At 27.7% G+C, this 18,313-nt stretch overlaps 1 protein-coding gene across 4 annotated transcripts; it reads left to right on the top strand.

The window, feature by feature from the left end:
• The first annotated feature begins 1,372 nt into the window (after nucleotides 1–1,372).
• Nucleotides 1,373–17,161, top strand: LOC409872 (TRPL translocation defect protein 14). Of its 4 annotated transcripts, XM_026439394.1 has the most exons (10): nucleotides 1,378–1,738; nucleotides 3,983–4,050; nucleotides 4,613–4,650; nucleotides 5,520–5,557; nucleotides 11,870–11,986; nucleotides 14,125–14,253; nucleotides 14,331–14,804; nucleotides 14,904–15,111; nucleotides 15,187–15,368; nucleotides 15,529–17,161. In XM_026439394.1, exons 1-10 carry the CDS (start codon nucleotides 1,699–1,701, stop codon nucleotides 15,795–15,797), a joined length of 1,563 nt encoding a protein of 520 aa, XP_026295179.1. In that variant the 5' UTR covers nucleotides 1,378–1,698; the 3' UTR covers nucleotides 15,798–17,161. The 4 variants fall into 4 exon arrangements, with proteins under 4 accessions (XP_006560930.1, XP_026295179.1, XP_016766935.1 ...); XM_006560867.2 differs by lacking the exon at nucleotides 11,870–11,986 and having other exon boundaries at nucleotides 1,373–1,738; XM_016911446.1 differs by lacking the exons at nucleotides 4,613–4,650; nucleotides 11,870–11,986 and having other exon boundaries at nucleotides 1,406–1,738.
• Nucleotides 17,162–18,313: the final 1,152 nt, after the last annotated feature.

Genomic DNA, 18,313 nt, shown 5'->3' with positions numbered 1-18,313 from the left:
GATAGATTGTAAATAGGAAATTGAATACAGTCAAGCTGATATCCTTAATTCTGTTTCTTTCTCTTCACATACCCTTTATTATATTCAATATCATACTATACTTAACATATTAAAAGTTCTTATATACTCTATATATAAAGTTTGTGTAAAAAATACACTTTCATACTGTTGAAGTTATAGATATAATTATACTTGAAACAGATGATTCATAATGCACAAATATATTTGAAAATGCAATGTAACAAAAATATTTTGTAAAAATGATATCATGTTACAAGAGTGTAACATTTAAAACATTGTATGTTACGATATTCGCATTGAATGAAATTATCAAACATAAGTATTTTCAGATAAGAAAGACTACGTTAAAATCATTTAAATCTCGTACATTTAAATCTCATTTAAAAATCTGAAATCTATTAATTCCAATTTTTCTCTTTCTCTTGATGCCTTTATCTTATTAATAATAACGGTGAAAGTATTTTATAGTACGCGCGTTTGTTTTCGTGCCTTTAAATGCGTGTACACGCGTTCATAATGATCGCGAAACGTCAATACGCGATAAGTACTTAGATATTATTACGTCTGCTCACAGAATATCGATAGACTGACAACATAATATCTCATTAATATGAATAGATGTTCTATTAATATGAACAGATGTGAAAACGTAAGAAAAATATTCAAAATTATGATATCGTTGAGATCAAATACATAAGACTATATTTCTAAATATTAAAAATAAATATGTAAATTAATGTTTGTATCTTTTAGTTGTATTCTAATTAACAAAATACGCAATATTCATCTGCGAAAATAAATATATTTTACAGACGTATATTGTAATTGATTTTTTTAAAAAGCGGCTTACAAAAGAAAATATTGTAAATTAATTTCGTTGTAAAAACAAGTGGAAATGTTTTATTATATGCTTAAAAAAGGTCGCTGTAATTATATAGCCATTGTACAGGTAACGATTTATGGAAAGATAAAGAGGTGCTATATAAACTGCTTCTACATTTCTTTCTATTAAATTACCAAATTAAATTCACCGCGCAAAATCCTTTAAAAAAGCGCCACTATACTTATATATAACATTAAGAAACGTGTTAAAAATTGTATCTTCTACAAGCATAACCAACGAATACGCTACGACCACGTAAATCATTTAATTTTAAAATTTTAAATCATGCATTATCATAATTGAAAATAAAAGAAAAAAAAACAATAATTTTTTTGATAAAATTTAAAAAATTAATAGTTAATGTTAATAGTTGGAGATTAAATGAAATATCTAACGTATGAAGTATTGTTCGGGTAATTTCGTAAGAGGCGCTCGTAGATTCGTACGTTTCCGTATCGCGCATGACCATACACACAGAAGAGAATAGTATAACCCGATTAACCAACCCGCAGATGCAGACCGCTTCATTTTGAGGCAGACGTCTGCTCTCTCAAGTAGTAGTTTACTGTTTTTCTGTGTAAAGATATCATCATTTTATTCTCATGTCTTCGACGTACTTAACTCCACAGTATATCGAAATGAACGGTGAAGTGTTCATGTAGTATTCGTTGTAACTGTAGACACCATTCACGTGCCAGACGAAGAATCTATCTCCATCCATACATCGACATCGACTCGAAAACTACTTCGTAGATTTGATCAGCAAAAAAGAGTTTTTAAACATTCATATTAATATGGAGCAGAAACGTCTGTACAAATTGGTGCTCACTGGAGGTATGTTATTTTTTTTTTTTTTTAACTAATAAAAAATTCATTGTCATACGTTCCATGTATCGTTTACTTTACAAAAAATTTATATTCGATAAAATAGATGTTACTTCCACATATATTTTCAATTTTCGTATTTTCGATTATTTACTGGAAAAATATCTTCGAAGGAGCGATCTATACACATCGATGTAAACCACGTGTTCCAACAGCTTTATAACTATTTTAATCAATTCGTATTTTTTGCTTATCAAATATCATTTTTACACACAAATGAACGAAAAGTAAGTTCTTTCCGCTGTGACAGTCATTTTACATACAGGATGCTTTACGTGCTTATCAGTAGTGTGAAAATATTGATTGAATTCCTGAATGAAACACGAATTGTATCGTTTTACTTTGAATTTACGTATATATGTTTAAATTTACTTTTTTTATAATCATTTATAAAAAATTATTCATATATATGACTATATGATCGCAATCATTTGAATTTTCTTTCTATAAAAATTTTATAAATTCAAATTTAAATTCGAATAAAATCGTTATTCATTATTCATCATTTATGAATAAATTTAAAAGATTTATTTATTATTCACATAAAATTTTTAACCTTGTAAAATGAACTTAGCAACGTATAATTTATTTTAAGATGGATAACGCAAATAAAATGAAATAACTCGAAATGTTATAGAATGAAACATAACTATTTTAACAATATTGACGTGTCTAAATTTACATCGTCGAAAACATGATTTTTCAAATCATAGCATGACATCATAACAATATGATATATTAATATTTATTTTTCTGATATATACATTCCAATTTACATTCGAAAATTAAGTTAAGAACTCAATGGATCAATTTCAATTTCTATAAAAAATCTTATATATAAATAGACTAATTAAGCAAAGTGAATTTGATGTCATAAATAAAACGACTGTTCTAGAATTATTAAAAAAAGATCCTAGTAATCAATGATCTATCCTTCGATAGCTTCGAATTGAACATTCATGCCAATATAAACACTATTAACCTTTACAATTACTTTACAATTGATTGTATAATATTCAATTATATCTTTCATACCAATCGATCATTTTTTTTCAGAAATATTATTCTATTAATTATATATATATATCAAATATAATAATTATAAAATATTTTTTGTATAATAAATATTTAATAAATTCTGACAAATTACAATATATAAATGTAATTATATTTATAATAAAACAATATTCATAGATTGTCATAATAATTTACATTACGTATGTAAGTAATCTTTTTTAAAATTTTCAATTTATATTTGACATTTTCGAAAATTGATTTGTAGCAAAAAAATTCTCACAATTCACAATATTAATGAAATCGTGTTCATGTCAGCGTGTGACAATTCAAACCAATTATGAGTCAATGAGCGTGCAGCTGGCTAATGGCGCATAGATGGTCGATCACTTGAAATATATTAATATATACATCTTAAATGTCTCAAGAAATATTTTTTAATCATGAATCATTTCATCCATCAGCGTTGTTTAAAGTATAATAAAGATAACAAACATGTTAAAACACGTCAAAATAAATATATATATATATGAATAAAAATATTTTTATTCATATATATTGATGAAAATTTTGTAAATTTGTTAAAATCTATAGTTTTTTACTTTTCATTTTTTTTTTTTTTAATTTAATTTTATAATTAGAATGATTTAAAGAGATTAATTCGATTTACTAAAGAGGTAGAAATTTGCGCCGGATTTGTTGCAATCTGATTTCATTATTTGGGATGCTGATCGCATCAAAGACATTTCTATTTACGCTACTCGAGTTCAATAGCCATGCGGTATCGCGGAAGTCAAGGTTAGCGACGTCATAACCTTTTCGTTTTGCTTTCGTATGACAAGAATAATCCGTACTTTCATACCACCACGTACCTTCTTACATCCTCTACGTTTAGATATAGATGTATGTCTTTTATGCCATTTGTTTTACGTTGTTAAATCCAACGATGTAATCAATATATATTTAAAAAAAAATATAGTTTATAATAAATTGTTATAATAATTTTTATAGTTTGTTGTAATCTTTTAATTTGTTTCCTCTCAAGCATTTTCTTTTCTTTTCCAATAATTATATTGTCACATTACAAACAAAAACAAACAAAAACAAAACGAAATCCCAAGTTGAAAGAGAAAAAAAGAAATGAGATGGCTTAAGAATTTTTTCATTTTTGTGTTTCAGGACCTTGCGGCGGCAAAACAACTGGACAGGCTCGGCTATGCACATTCTTTGAAAACTTGGGATGGAAGGTAGGCATGTTCCGCTCTGTTTTTTATTTCGCTTTTTTTCTTATGAATAAAAAGGTGACACTCCTTTACAAAAAAATGTCTCATAAATTATTCCTATCTCTTTGACCAAAAATTCGATTTAAATAAAACAAACACACTAAACAATTGAGTACTCTCCGATTAATGAGAAAATACGTCGAACAATAAGATAATTAGACTGTATTATATAAGCAAATCCATTTATTTCATTTTGTTATTTTTATCTAATCCGTAGTCTTCATAATTTTGTCTTTGTAAGTTTTCGCAAGTTTTTTATCTAACAACGAAAGGATTACTCTACATGATTTTATATACACACAATTTTTTTTATCTTTAGAATTTATCAAATATTTTATTTATCTCTTCGAAATCGTTTGCCTTGATACAATATTTGGAAATAATTAAAATTTCGTTCGTGATCGATTAAGATGAATATAATGAAAATAAAAAAAAAAAAAAAAAAAATGAACTGAATATACGAACTGATTTTGGTTATAACCCTTCGATTTGGATTCGATAGAGCGCTGGTTGTCTTCTTTTTCAGGTGTTCCGTGTTCCCGAGACAGCGACCGTGCTGCTCAGGTATGCAATTACACGATAACAAATTTATAAATATGTTCAGTGGAAAGAACAGATACAGCCAAAAAACAAAAGTTTTTGGTATGAATTCGAAGCTACTTAAACATGCTTGGAAATCGTTTGATGACTCCATCGTTTCTTTCAATCTTACAAATTAAAAGAATTCACAAAATTGCATTCTTTTATCATTTTCAGATATTGATAGAAACGGACTCGGTTTCCAGCTTGCAAAAAGAATCGCTTTAATTCATACGTTTAAATTTTCGTTTCGAGCTTATTCCGTTACCTTTCGCTGTCTAGTCATAGAATTATTGATTGAGACATAGAATCGTACTAATAAGACGTAACAATGGTGATAGCATAGAAACGATTTGCGATTTTATCAGCGGCAAAAGAAAACATTGGAGTACGGTGTACTTCAACATCCTTTGTCAGCGATCGGAACCAGAGCTTATAGAAGTTGCATAAAATTATATCCTGATTGTGACAAACGATGAATCATCGAGTGTAAAATCAATTGATTCGAAAGAACGCTGCGCATGTATCGCGAGAACCACTTATTCGACGAATACGTGCATTGTGCACGAAGTCTATTTTAATGTCGAGATTAGCATGTCGATAATAAACTTAAAAAAAAAAAAAAAAAAAAGAAGAAAAAAAAAACGAAACACGTGAGAGTATCGTCACATGCGAAGTTTTTAACAATAATGAATTATTATACCCGATAAACGAACAGACAATTTTCTTTCACATACGTTATATTATTTTTTGAGTCAAAGAAAAAAAAAAAAAAGATCGATACTCTTCTTTTCTTATCTATCATACTTTAGTTTATCAATAGTTTCATCTTTCCTCTACTTTTTCCATTTCAGTGGCGGCGTAAAGTATTCAGACCTGAACGCTGAAGAGGGTAAGTTCACTTCAACTTTTCATTTTCTACCATTCTTCTCTAGTTTTAGTCTCGCATCCGTTTCGAATACGCGTATCCGGTTCAACCTACCGCCGCATTTTAAATCCGTGTTTCATGTACTACGCGTTATCCATGCTTTCCCTTTCCTGGAATTCCGCTACTATGTGTGCCTTGGCTCGAGTTTACGACACTGATAAAAAAACACTCGTAACAAAACGTTTACGAGGCTTCTACGAGAAGAAAAACATTACCCAACTGCAAAATTTATATTTCACCGCTTTTATTATGTCTGCGCGCTTATCTTCGCCAACGAAAATTCATCTGTATCCATATTTTTTTTTTTATCAAATTATAATTTTATAATTCAAATGAATTCAATTTTTTTTTTATGAAACTTATAAAAAATATGCAATGTTTTTACGCCATAATCAGGCAAATAGACAAACTTCATATTCTCTTAATTTATTTCTTAACTTTTACAGACAAATCTAAAAATATTGACTGATGAAAATTAATTCCTAGTTAATCTCTTAAGCGTTATGATTCATCGTTGAAGATATACTGCATGGTTGTACAAATTTTCGTAATAACAAATTTTCTATTATCGTATTATTCTTTTTTGTATATTGTAATCTCATTCTAATTAATTAAATTATAATTTTAGGGAAATCAAATTTAAATGTTTTGAAATGTTATCAAAAGTTCACAATTTGGAAACAGTATAGTATCGGAATAAACGTTTAAGGGATTAAAAAAATAAATATTCACAGCTTTTTCTTACAAAATGTCTCTAACCGCAATGAATTATTTCTACGTCAAATATCGAAGCTAATAACATATTTTAATGAAGATTAGAAAACAGAACAAGATTGTTTCGCGATTATGGTGTAGTGGATACGCAAGTTTGAGGAGAGACACAATGTCAGAGCAGTATCGATCGTTGGTCCGCGCGAGCACTTCTCATGCCCTCACATTTTACCCCTTGCCGCCGTTTAAACGTAGATATCATTGTGTATGCATCGACCGTCATCAAAACTTTTTATCAGCCCGAAATCACTTTCAATAACAAATTTAAATTGTTCATATTTGTCACCTGTCCCCGTATTTGTCCTTTGACGATAAAACATCCGAATTGCCTTTGGACGAAATTTCGAATGGATATACATCTATACGATAATTCAGAAATTGAGATAATATTTTAAATGCCATTGCAAACTCGAATAAAGTTTTAAAGCTTTATAAAACAAACCGGTATATTTCTCGTATAAAATACTGGAAACGAGATAAGAACGGTGCTACGTAGTTTTCTCGACATCGGAAAAAATTCATAATTGAATAATAAAAAGAAGATATTTTTAATTTGAATAATGATATGCAAATAGTATGCAATAAGTCAAAGTCGTAATAATCATATATGTAATAATCAATGATGATCAATCATTCAAATAAATGTATCTTTTCTTTTTTTTTGTAACGTGAATTCATATTACGCAATGTTACGTCATTCTGCATCACACTCTATCGGCGTACTTCTGTCAAATACAGGTAAAACATTGAAACGGACGAAACGACGCAACGAGAAAAACAATTTTATTTTAAAAACATGAAAACGTATGGAAACGTATAGGAGAAAAAAAAGAAAAAGATATCGCGCGCATTAAAGAGAAGAAGAATCCGTACAGTTGGTTGCGGGTGGACTAAAGAAGAATAGCCGGTGTATAACATCGACGATTGCGTAAAATCGAAACCGGCAACTTGCCAAGATTCTCGCTTCAAGTGGTCAACGCGATCGAGTCACGAGACGCGCACGGTGTTTTGGAACGATTAACTCGTGTAAATGATATAAAATGATCCTCGTATTATATTCATTATTTAATTGGTAATCGATTGAAATAATAATAATAATAATTAAAAAAACGAGAGAAAAAAAAGGAGATCAATTTTCGTTCGGGGATAAAACGAAATTCGAAGTCTTTTAAAATCTTCCTAAGAAGTTTTTCTTAGGATCTTTTAAGAATCTTTTTTTAATTCTATTAGACGTAAAAAAATATTTGTCGTTAATTAACTTGACTAAAGAAATTTATCAACAAATAAATAAATTAACATTCCATTTCGAGTGGATTTGATTATTAATTCATTCTGAATATTCTCGTCGTTGACGAAACATAAATATTTGAATTTTTATAGTTTCATAATATACAAAATATTGAAAATTATTTTTTCAAAACGTTGATTTTGTATAATTATTTTATAAATATATATATAATATAGATATTCTTTCAATATTCCATTCTGGGTGGCGTACTTTTCTTCGATAGGTCATCGTTAAACCCTTTCTGCTTGCCAGTAACTCATTATCTGGATTAATCGTACATGACTAATCACAGTACAAAGTAATATTAGAATCAAAACTAATAAATTCAATGATCGCGTTTGGTATCCGAAGTACGTTCTGTTAGAACGCTTTTATGTAAGAAGGATCGTTATATCCTCGTTACATAATGTATTCAATTACATTATCATACTGATTTATAGGTTACGATTATCGTAACGAATCTTCGTAAAAAAAATCTCTCACAACGTTTAATGCAGAATTATCTAGCAGCTATACATAGTTGACTGGTATTATATTCTTGAAATAACGCCAAAAATAACAAAAATATTTCTTTTTTCTTCATTCCTTTTCTCGATGTTCTACTTTCATCGATAGTTTGATCGTAACGTAATCGAACATTGAAATGTTTGCCATCTTCTAAATAAATTCAACCAATTATCCTGGTAGATAAAACGATGTCTGTTCGTTCGATAGCAGTAAAAATATTTGCAAAACAAAATGATCGTTTGTTCACCACTTAACCCGAGATCTACCGAGAAATTTTCATCGATTCGTGCGAATTTTCCATTCTGTTTACACATCCCACTTATAGAAGATTAGATTAACCATAAGATAATAATATATATATATATATATATATATATATATATATATATATATATATCACAAGGTATTACGATTATGTAACAGAAAATTGAGATCAAAAATTTCATCAAAACTATGCGATATATCTATAACTTATCTCATTTGAAATTTCTTATTCCTTATTATCGCTATTGATTCGATCTATCTAAGTTATGTTTTATATATATATATATTTGTGAAACGTGCAATCCGTGATATATCATTCCCAATTTCTTGCCAGATTCATTACCTCATCCTATATATAAGAGTAAAATACCACCAGTTTCATAGTTTTCGAAACTTCCAACAGGTTATTTGACACGAAAACACGATTGTTAAATTGTTTAATGTAACTAGTCGCAGTCCAACAACGATGGCCAGATTCTTGGTGCAAATTCCGCGTAGAAAATTGTATTTTAAATCATTATAATAATTCCTCCCGTATATCTGTAAAAATTTATATCTTCCTTACATTCCTTTGCTCGTATCTCTACTTATATAAAAGTATTTATCAGCTCTAATCCGCGACCTTGAAATGCTGATACAATCGGGCTTCCTGTAATTAAATCCTCCTTTTGGCTTCTCTTCTATTATATATACGTATACGCATAATCCAAATGACATTGATAATCGGTTTTCATTATGAATTTTTATATGATTGATTGCATTTATTCCAGAGAAACGTATATTTCGTTTAAAGATTTCTTTTAACGAAGAATTTTTTTTTTTTAACGAAAAATCGCCATAATATATTCGTGATAATGAAGTGACTAGTATTTATCGTTCTTTACCGTTATCTATGTACGATAGAATATTCATTAATTAATGTAGGTCGGTTGTTGATGAGCCTTATATATATATACATCCTTCGATTCATCGATAGACACTTCGTAATAAGTTATACCAAACATCGATTATTAATAAATATATATTTAATATATGCATTCGATCGTTGGATCCTCTTTATCGTCGTTACTCTACGTATATAATTTCTTGACTACGCGCCAATAATGACTTTGTCTAGACAACTTCGTTAGTTTTATTGCTACTTTTTTTTCCTCTTTTTCGAAATAATTTTGTTCGTTAAGATTTTTTTCACTATTGCTATTCCCTTTCTTTTTTTGTCACAAAAACGATAAATTATCGTATCGAAAAATATATTTTTCGGTTAATATGGAAAATTTCATTATTCATTAATCGTCCTCGAACCTTTTTTACGAAGAAAATTCGAAGATTCGTAGAAGGTGAGAGTTGAAAGAGGTCAAGTGAAAGGGTTGTGCTTCAAGAAACACAATGTTGAATCTACTCTTCTCCGTGTTAATTTTCGAAACGTCAAATACCGCACAGATGAAAAAGTGGCGTAGAAATTAAATTATATTTCAAGCCGGATCCTTGCAAAGATATTTAGCTTGCCACGATGATTAAACAAGTGCACCGGGAAAAACGAGTCACGAGTTTAAAACAATTTATCCAAGATCAACATTTTCTTTTATTTTTAAACTACGATGAGTTAGTACAAAATAGAGAAACTTCGATCATCCGAATTAAATTAAAAAGTTCCATTATCAAACTTTTTTCCATTTTTAAATTTTATGAAATATAGTTTTGCAAAATTCTAACCAATTAATACGTTATATTTAATCAAGCATAATATATATCTTTTTTTTTGTATGAAATATAGTTGTAAAAATTTCAATCGTTTGATTATTCGATTTTTTTCTATCTAATTAATTATTTGGAATATATGTATTTTAATTATCAAAGAACTTCGTTCATTGGTTAATCTATTTCTTTCGCGTTTATATCTATTTTTATATAAGATTTAATTGCAAAGAAGAATAATCATTTCATATACGGAAAAATATAATTGATAAAATACAAAGATCTATGTTTTCTGATATCTGTAATTAGATCGTGAAAAGCAATGAAAATTAAATTTATGAAATATTAATACAATTAATATTATACAAATATATATGGTGTATAGTATAAATACATGTATTTATCATATATATATGATATAAATACGATTATGTTATTATCATTGAATTTAACATTGTTGCAAAATAATGAATCATGATTCCATCCAAAGATTAAACTTGAAAAATAATAACTGGTTACAATTGACAAGTTTTCCAGTTAGGATAAGATATTACCAGTTACAGTAGGACGAATCAATTTACGCAATCGTTAAAAATCTATTTACGAATTGTTTATTTCAATTCCATATTCCATTTATAGAATCCTCTCTATATGCACTATATAATTCGAGAAAATTATATAGAAAGTTTCGTTAACCGAGAGCGCAAATCATTTCATAATGATTAAACGCAATTGGCTCGATTATTAAACACGATAATTAATCCACTTTAAATTGTCCAATTTTATTGATTTAGAATTACGAAATATTCCGAATCTGCTTTGAATTTTCAGAGAATCATAAGAGAAATTCTTTGTTGTAAAAAGATCGCCGAGAAATGCTCGATCCGGGTTGTATCCTTTTTCGTTGACATGAAAAAAGAAATAAAACCTGCACACTGTCATATGATAGTTTCGTTTTCAGAAGTTTTTGTTGAAACCATATGTTTGTTAGTGCGCAGTGAGTTGTCGCGTAGATTTCGTTTCTCAATTTCAAACTTTATTCTCAACTTCTTAACTTTATTCTTTGAAAATTGTTTTAACTTGTTGTTTATTGAATAAATATATAAAATCATTCAAATAACAAATTGGATTATAATTCAACGATGATAGGTAATAATTTTATCTTATCTATCGTGTTTACCAAAATATCAAATCGTTGAATAAAGAAATAATGAATTATTAAAATTCCTTTTAAAGCATAAAAAGCTTTTACTCGATAACACAATTTTTTAATCATGAAATCAATATATTGCAAACTTTGGCATTTTCGTTTGACACTGTATTCTTGTTCCCTTTTGATATTTAAAAATTTTTTTGATATTGCTTTGCTACATGTTTACACACGTATACTAATTTCACCTTTATTAACAAATTCATCGTTTTCGACCAAAATTTTTCAAATAAAATATTCTGATCGATATTCGTAACTCGTTTGTGGAACGAATGGAAATTCGTTGAAAGATATTAATTGCAAGGGGAATCGATAGGCCTCGTATCACGCGGAGACAGGACGAGTTAGCGTGCAAGCAATTTCGATGACAAACGATGATAAAAAGAGGGGCAGGTTGTAAAATCGTGGCTAACGTAACGATGAAAATCGTTCTAGAACGATTTAATTAAACCGTGCACAGAAAGAAAAAAGAAAATCCGTGACAGGGGGGGATACAGAGGTTTACCGAACTGGAAGTGTCTTCAAGGTCGGTTGGTTCTAGCAAAGGGATCCGGGTCGCGTCCTTCGATTACGAAGTCCTCGCAACGACATTACAGGAACAGATCGGACAAAGACGAAGCGAGATGGCCGGAGGTCTTGGAAGTTGACTCCGGTGAGGGTGAGTTTTAGAAAGTCATCCCTTTTCAAGGCGATACTAACGAGGAACAGCCTCTATTTTTTTTATTTTCATTTCAAGAATGCAAAGTATGAAAATCACAGAGATTATACGCTTCCGAATTTCTCCTTTTACTTACAACGTTGTTGTCCCTTCTTTCTCTCTTTGTCAGTCTTTTTTCCATTTCATGTAATTAAAAAAATAATTATCAAAGCCAAATTGACTAATCATTTGATTCCTGGCAAATTAAGCATTGATAGTTTTAAGAATTTATTATAGGATATTGCAAGAATATCATTGTGATTCTAAGAATTTTTCAGAGAATAAGCTTGATCAATTTTTGTATATTTTTTCAATTTTATTTTTCTTCCCTGAGAAGCGATAATCTCTGCACGCGATATAATATTATCGAAAATAAAAGAGGCTAATCGTCCAAGCGCCTTGTTAGAGCTATTCGAATCGATCCCTGCTGCTAGAAATCTGCCTGTGCGATCCATCGAATGATGTCATCCTGTTACACTTGATACATTAGGCATGATTATTTTTATTGCACATTTATATATACTTTCAATCATTCGCTAATATCTATATATCTATATTTCGATCATGCTTTTGCGTATACAGCCTTCGATCGATGATATGGAAAATTTACAAAGAGAACAGATCTTCCAGGTTGGAAATGAGAACTGATTTCTTGTAATGGAACAACCTTGTAATATGCCTCTCGATTCTCCTTGCTCTACAATTTTCAGAAGTGCATCAAGCATAATGTAAATATTGCAACCATTCGTTGCTAGAATCGTTCAATGTTATTAATCGCATCTTCGAACACAAGTATTCGTGATACTCGTCATTGTTCATCTGTAAAATCGTAAAGACGTTTCTACGTACTTGATGTACTCGGAACGGCCGTTCTTTGTCGCAGAACCACAAGGATATCGTATTCATGTTGGCGATACCGAAAAAACGTTGAATGATTTGATAACAAAAAGATCAATCATTGGGAATTATTGCTGAATTTCATCGAGGCCACAAGATGAAATTGACCATTCCATTAATTGGATTTTTTTTTTTTTCAACGATCGAATATCGTATCATGACAAAGACACGAACACATAAGTTGTCTGGAATGATACATCATATCTTTGATTCGAGTAACGCAGACGATTGTCTAACGATGTACGCGTAAAATATTCTTCTAATAGAGGATTTTATTGAAAGAATTTTAAAAATTAAGAAGAGCTTATATTTCATAAGCGTGTAAAATTGAATGTTCATTTGAATTAATATGACATTGAATCGGGATGAAAGATATGTATAAATTAAATATTATTTATAAATATCATCATATATAAAATTTGTATTAAAATAAAATTGCACATAATTTTACCGATATTATTTCAGTGTGTTCATTATTAAAAAGAGTTATTCTAATATGTATTATTTACTTTGTATGCAAGAAATAAATATATTATTAAATATCACATATTTTAATAAAAAAATAATCTTTTTATAAGACATGTGAAAATTTTAGGTAATTATACATAGATGAAAATGAATTTTGCTTAAATCTCTTCAAATTGTTAAATAAAAAGATTAAAAATTGAAAAGTTTTCTCAATGAAATAAATACTATTCAAATACTATTCAAAATAGATTTATTATCGCGTGAATTATTACGATAATTTTACGTTTCAATATATTTATATCTAAGATTTGTTTTTTCATTGCAATAATATCGAGAAAGAAGCAAAACATATATATATATATATATTTATACATATTTAAAATATATTTTTAAAATTATTTTTTAAATGATTTATTCGAAAAAATTTATATTAATCTTCTCGTTATGCTTGTAACGCTTATAACAGCGTTACATATAGTTATTTTCTGAAAGAAATATTAATATATACGCGATCATTTATCAACAATAAATTAACGTATGTCCAAAATAATTCATAGCTTGCTATTATGCAATAATTGTGAACGCGAAAAAAGTATACAGCTAGATATGATCAATGGGATAGTTTCATGCGTAAAAGTTGATTTGTAGGATAAAGAAATCATGGAAAATAGTTTTATTTGTTGTATATTAGATGATTTAATATTTTAGGCATAATTTATCTTAATTTGTTTCAGGATTTAAATTTCAAGAGAATCTTTTACGTACGATGATACAAATAGAGAATACGTTCTTCCAGCTGGGTGACAGCTGTACAAGAAATTGTCTTATTATTTGTGATCGTGGTGCCATGGATGCTTCTGCATGTGAGCAAATTATAAATTTTTATTTTCCTTTTTTTATAATTAAATTTTAAAATTAATTTTTCTCTTATTCAATTTAGTTATTTCAAAGGATAAGTGGGAATTACTGATGGCTTCGAACGGATGGAATAGTGTCGAACTTCGAGACAATAGGTATAATCAAATCATCCATATGGTCTCAGCGGCAAATGGTGCTGAAGAATTCTATTCGACGGAAGAACATGCATGTCGATCGGAAGGTGTCGAATTGGCTCGGGAACTCGATTACAAAGCGGCCGCCGCCTGGGTCGGACATCCTTATTTCGATGTAATAGATAACTCGCAAGATTTTGAGACAAAGATCTGTCGTATGATCGAATGTGTGTGCCAAAAACTGGGTATCGATACTGGAGATAGATTACGAGCGAGTAGCAGAAAAGTCAAGTTTCTTGTCAAAGATCCTTTGCCACCAGACTCTGAGTTTCCACCGTTTCAGGACTTTGATGTTGTCCATAACTACCTCCAAAGTAACAATCCGAAGATGCAAGCTCGTCTTCGTAAACGTGGCCAAAAAGGTGTGCAAAAAAAATATAATTATTATACGACTTTTTTAATATTAATATTATTTATATCGATAATGTCATGTCATATTATAAATAAATTTAAATTGACAGGTCACTGGTCTTATATTCATACGATTCGACGTCCAAAAATGTGTGGCCAAGTGATTGAAGTTAAAACACAACTGACTCATCGAGATTATTTGAACATGCTCGCTCAACGCGATGATTCACATTTCACCATTTTCAAACGTCGACGTTGTTTCCTCATCAACAATCAGTATTTCCAATTAGATATATATAGAGAACCCGCTCATCCAAGGTCAGAATTAGAAAATGCTATACATTATGTAGTAAAATAATTTATTACTATGTATCATATTTAATATGATTATAGATGTCGAGGATTGATGCTGCTTGAAACGTACACAGCATTATCAGGAGATGAACTTAAGAATATATTACCACAGTTCCTGACAATCGAAAAAGAAGTCACTGGAAATCCAGATTACAGTATGTTCAATCTTAGTCTACGAGAAGAATGGAATAATACCAATAAATATTGCCATAATTTACACGGTATGTATAGAATATATTTTATTAATTCATATAGATATGTATAATTATTAAATTATATAGATTTTTTTAATGATAAAAATATATGCATAGAAAATTATTCGATACATTCTTTTTTATATAAATGATTTGTCATTTGATCAGTCTCTTTTGAATTGCATAGATTACGCCCTTGCAGGCTTGGGAGAATCTGGATCGACAGAAATTAAAAATATTTGTCCTTCATCGAGTAAAAAAAAAATAAGCGGAGTTGATCATTATAGAGTTAATGGTATAGATAAAGTTGTAAATGGCGTACAAAATGGCGTTCACGATGTTACGAATAGTAACGTGACATTTGTCGAACGAAATAGCAAAATAAAAAATAATAGTCAAGAATCTAATAGTTCTACTACAATACTGAACGATGATTCTAAAAATAAAAGAGTATAAAGAGATATAAGATAATTTTGAATTGATTGTGTTAGACAATGATAAAAAACAAATTACTTAAATAATTTAAAAAGAAAATTAAATATTTTATTGGCACTGACTTAATTCGATCCAAAATTTCAATTCTAAAACTTATAAAACTTATAATGGTAAATTTATAAACTATAATACCTCTTTTCTAATTAATTTTGCGTGCATATTTTAAAGATATCTGTGTGAAATGTATTTAATAATTCGACTGTAACTTATTTTTTACCGATCTGTTTAACAAGTGATATTGATTAATATACTAAGCATTTTTACATTTAAATCACTTCATTTCATTTTTCATCATTATTTCATTATTTTATCTAGAGTATTGTAGTATCTTTTTATTTAAGAAAATTATTATAAATAATTCTGATACAAAATACACGTAACACGGAGCATACGAAATAAATATTAAGCTATATAATTATTTAAAAACATACGATCTGTATGAAGTATACTTTCCTTTAGAAATGTTTAACATTATCTTAATAGAAAAATAATATTCTGCATTAAAATATAAAAAAGTTTAAGTTTATAAATTGTAGTGTAGAAAACAAAAAATGTTGTAAAACAAAAAATCCATACTATAAACAGATATGAATTTTGAGTAAATTACTTATTAGTAGTCTGATATAAAATATCAGAATAAATCTAATATTTTACTTATCTTTTAATGAAAATATCAACAAATATCAAGAAAAGTATGGTTTAACGATTGTACTGTTCTATAGTATTGTCAGAGTTATGTATTATAGTTATGACAAGAATTTTGTCAAACATACTTAACAGGTGTTTCCATAAAGATTTCTTTTAAATTCAAAATTCTTTAATTTATTGGAAATACTGTTGGGTTAAATAATAATATAATTTTTGAGTTATAATCTTTATAAAGAAGATTATTATAAGATTATAAAGAACATTAATTTTAAATTCATTATTAAACGCTTATTATTTAATTTAACAGTAAAAATTGTTTCATTATTGAATATAACTTAATGAACGTAAACTGTGATGGTTATATATACTATATATATATATATATATATATATATATATATATATGCTTATATGCTATATATGCTATATATGCTATATATATATATATATATGCTTATTTTACATAGAAACATTTATCACAAATTTTACTATTATTTAAAGACAAAGTGCCTGTGAGATGTTTAGTCGCAGAAGTGAAAAAAAAAGAATGATATATAAATATATATTTTCAATGGAAGATGCAATAATCAATTATCAATGCACTTATACCATACATAATTGATCTGAATTCATATTGTACCCATGTAATATCGTAATAAAATGTCATGTGCCTATTATTTTCTGTACATTTTGAGACTCCTTTTCCTCTTTGCTTATAAATAATTAATGTTAATCAAAAAATTTATTAAAATGTTATTTTCATTTTATTTTATTTTTTTATTAAAGCTTATTTACATTTTCATATGGTATTATTAGAAAATAAAAATCAATAATTTCTTGATCATTGAAATTTATTGCTACTTTCAAAACATTTTTTCATAAACTTATTGCTAATAAAAATAAAAAAGAAAAACTTATAAAATATAACATTTTTCGATGCATAAATATTTTCGCACTTTACATTCGCTTTTTAGATTAACAAATTTTTTTTTACATATGTTAAATTGATGCATATAAAATCATTTTAACAAATAAAACTATTTTTTTTTTAAAGATTATATTTTTTAATTGAAGTAATTTTCACATGATTCTATACATTTTTCTTAACAGTTTTATTGTTAAATTTTTATAAGAATTATCTATTCTAGAATATCAAATCTTTGAAATGTTATAGTTCTTTTTACAAATTATTTTAAAAAGAACTTATTAAATAAAAAATTATCTAAACAAAATATAAAATATTTCTAATTCTTTTGCATATATTTTTATTTTTATTTTATTTTTAGTAACTTTCATAGTATATTTACCAAATTGAAATTCTGATTATTTATGACAATGATATTAGTCTATCAAAATTAAACTTTAAAGAAACGAGTTAGATATTTCATACATATCAATTTTGTTTATGCTTAATGAAATTTAAAATATATATAAAATATATATTTGTTATAATATATAATAACATAAAAAATTTTAATAATAAAAATATTTAAGTGGAAAAATTTAAAGACAGAAATTATATAATATTTCATTGATGAAATCAAAATTAATAAACATTTATATTTCTATTTTCCATGTAGAATTATAAACTCCTATTTTATATCTTATAACATTATGTAAAAAGTAATGCATAGTGGAAGCGTAATTGTTTTTTTCTTTTTTCATATATCATTGTTATAATTGCATAATTATTAATACCTAAATTAAATATTAAATACTTATTAAGAAAAAATATTAACAATATTGTACATAACTTATATAATTCTTTCTTTACATACACATCACTTTTATATGGATAATTTTTATTCTGTACATTAAACAGTATCTAA

The sequence above is a fragment of the Apis mellifera genome, linkage group LG3 (assembly GCF_003254395.2).
Source record: "Apis mellifera strain DH4 linkage group LG3, Amel_HAv3.1, whole genome shotgun sequence".
NCBI classification, from domain to species: domain Eukaryota; kingdom Metazoa; phylum Arthropoda; class Insecta; order Hymenoptera; family Apidae; genus Apis; species Apis mellifera.
Note: the sequence above shows the minus strand (reverse complement) of the source record. Positions and strands in the feature narration are given on the sequence as shown.

Excerpts from the sequence above, each read along its gene's own strand:
- LOC409872 (XM_026439394.1), top strand. The coding sequence starts at position 1,699 with ATGGAGCAGAAACGTCTGTACAAATTGGTGCTCACTGGAG. Across the intron at positions 14,254-14,330 it reads TGCCATGGATGCTTCTGCAT|TTATTTCAAAGGATAAGTGG; the intron begins GTGAGCAAATTA and ends TATTCAATTTAG. Across the intron at positions 15,369-15,528 it reads ATATTGCCATAATTTACACG|ATTACGCCCTTGCAGGCTTG; the intron begins GTATGTATAGAA and ends TGAATTGCATAG.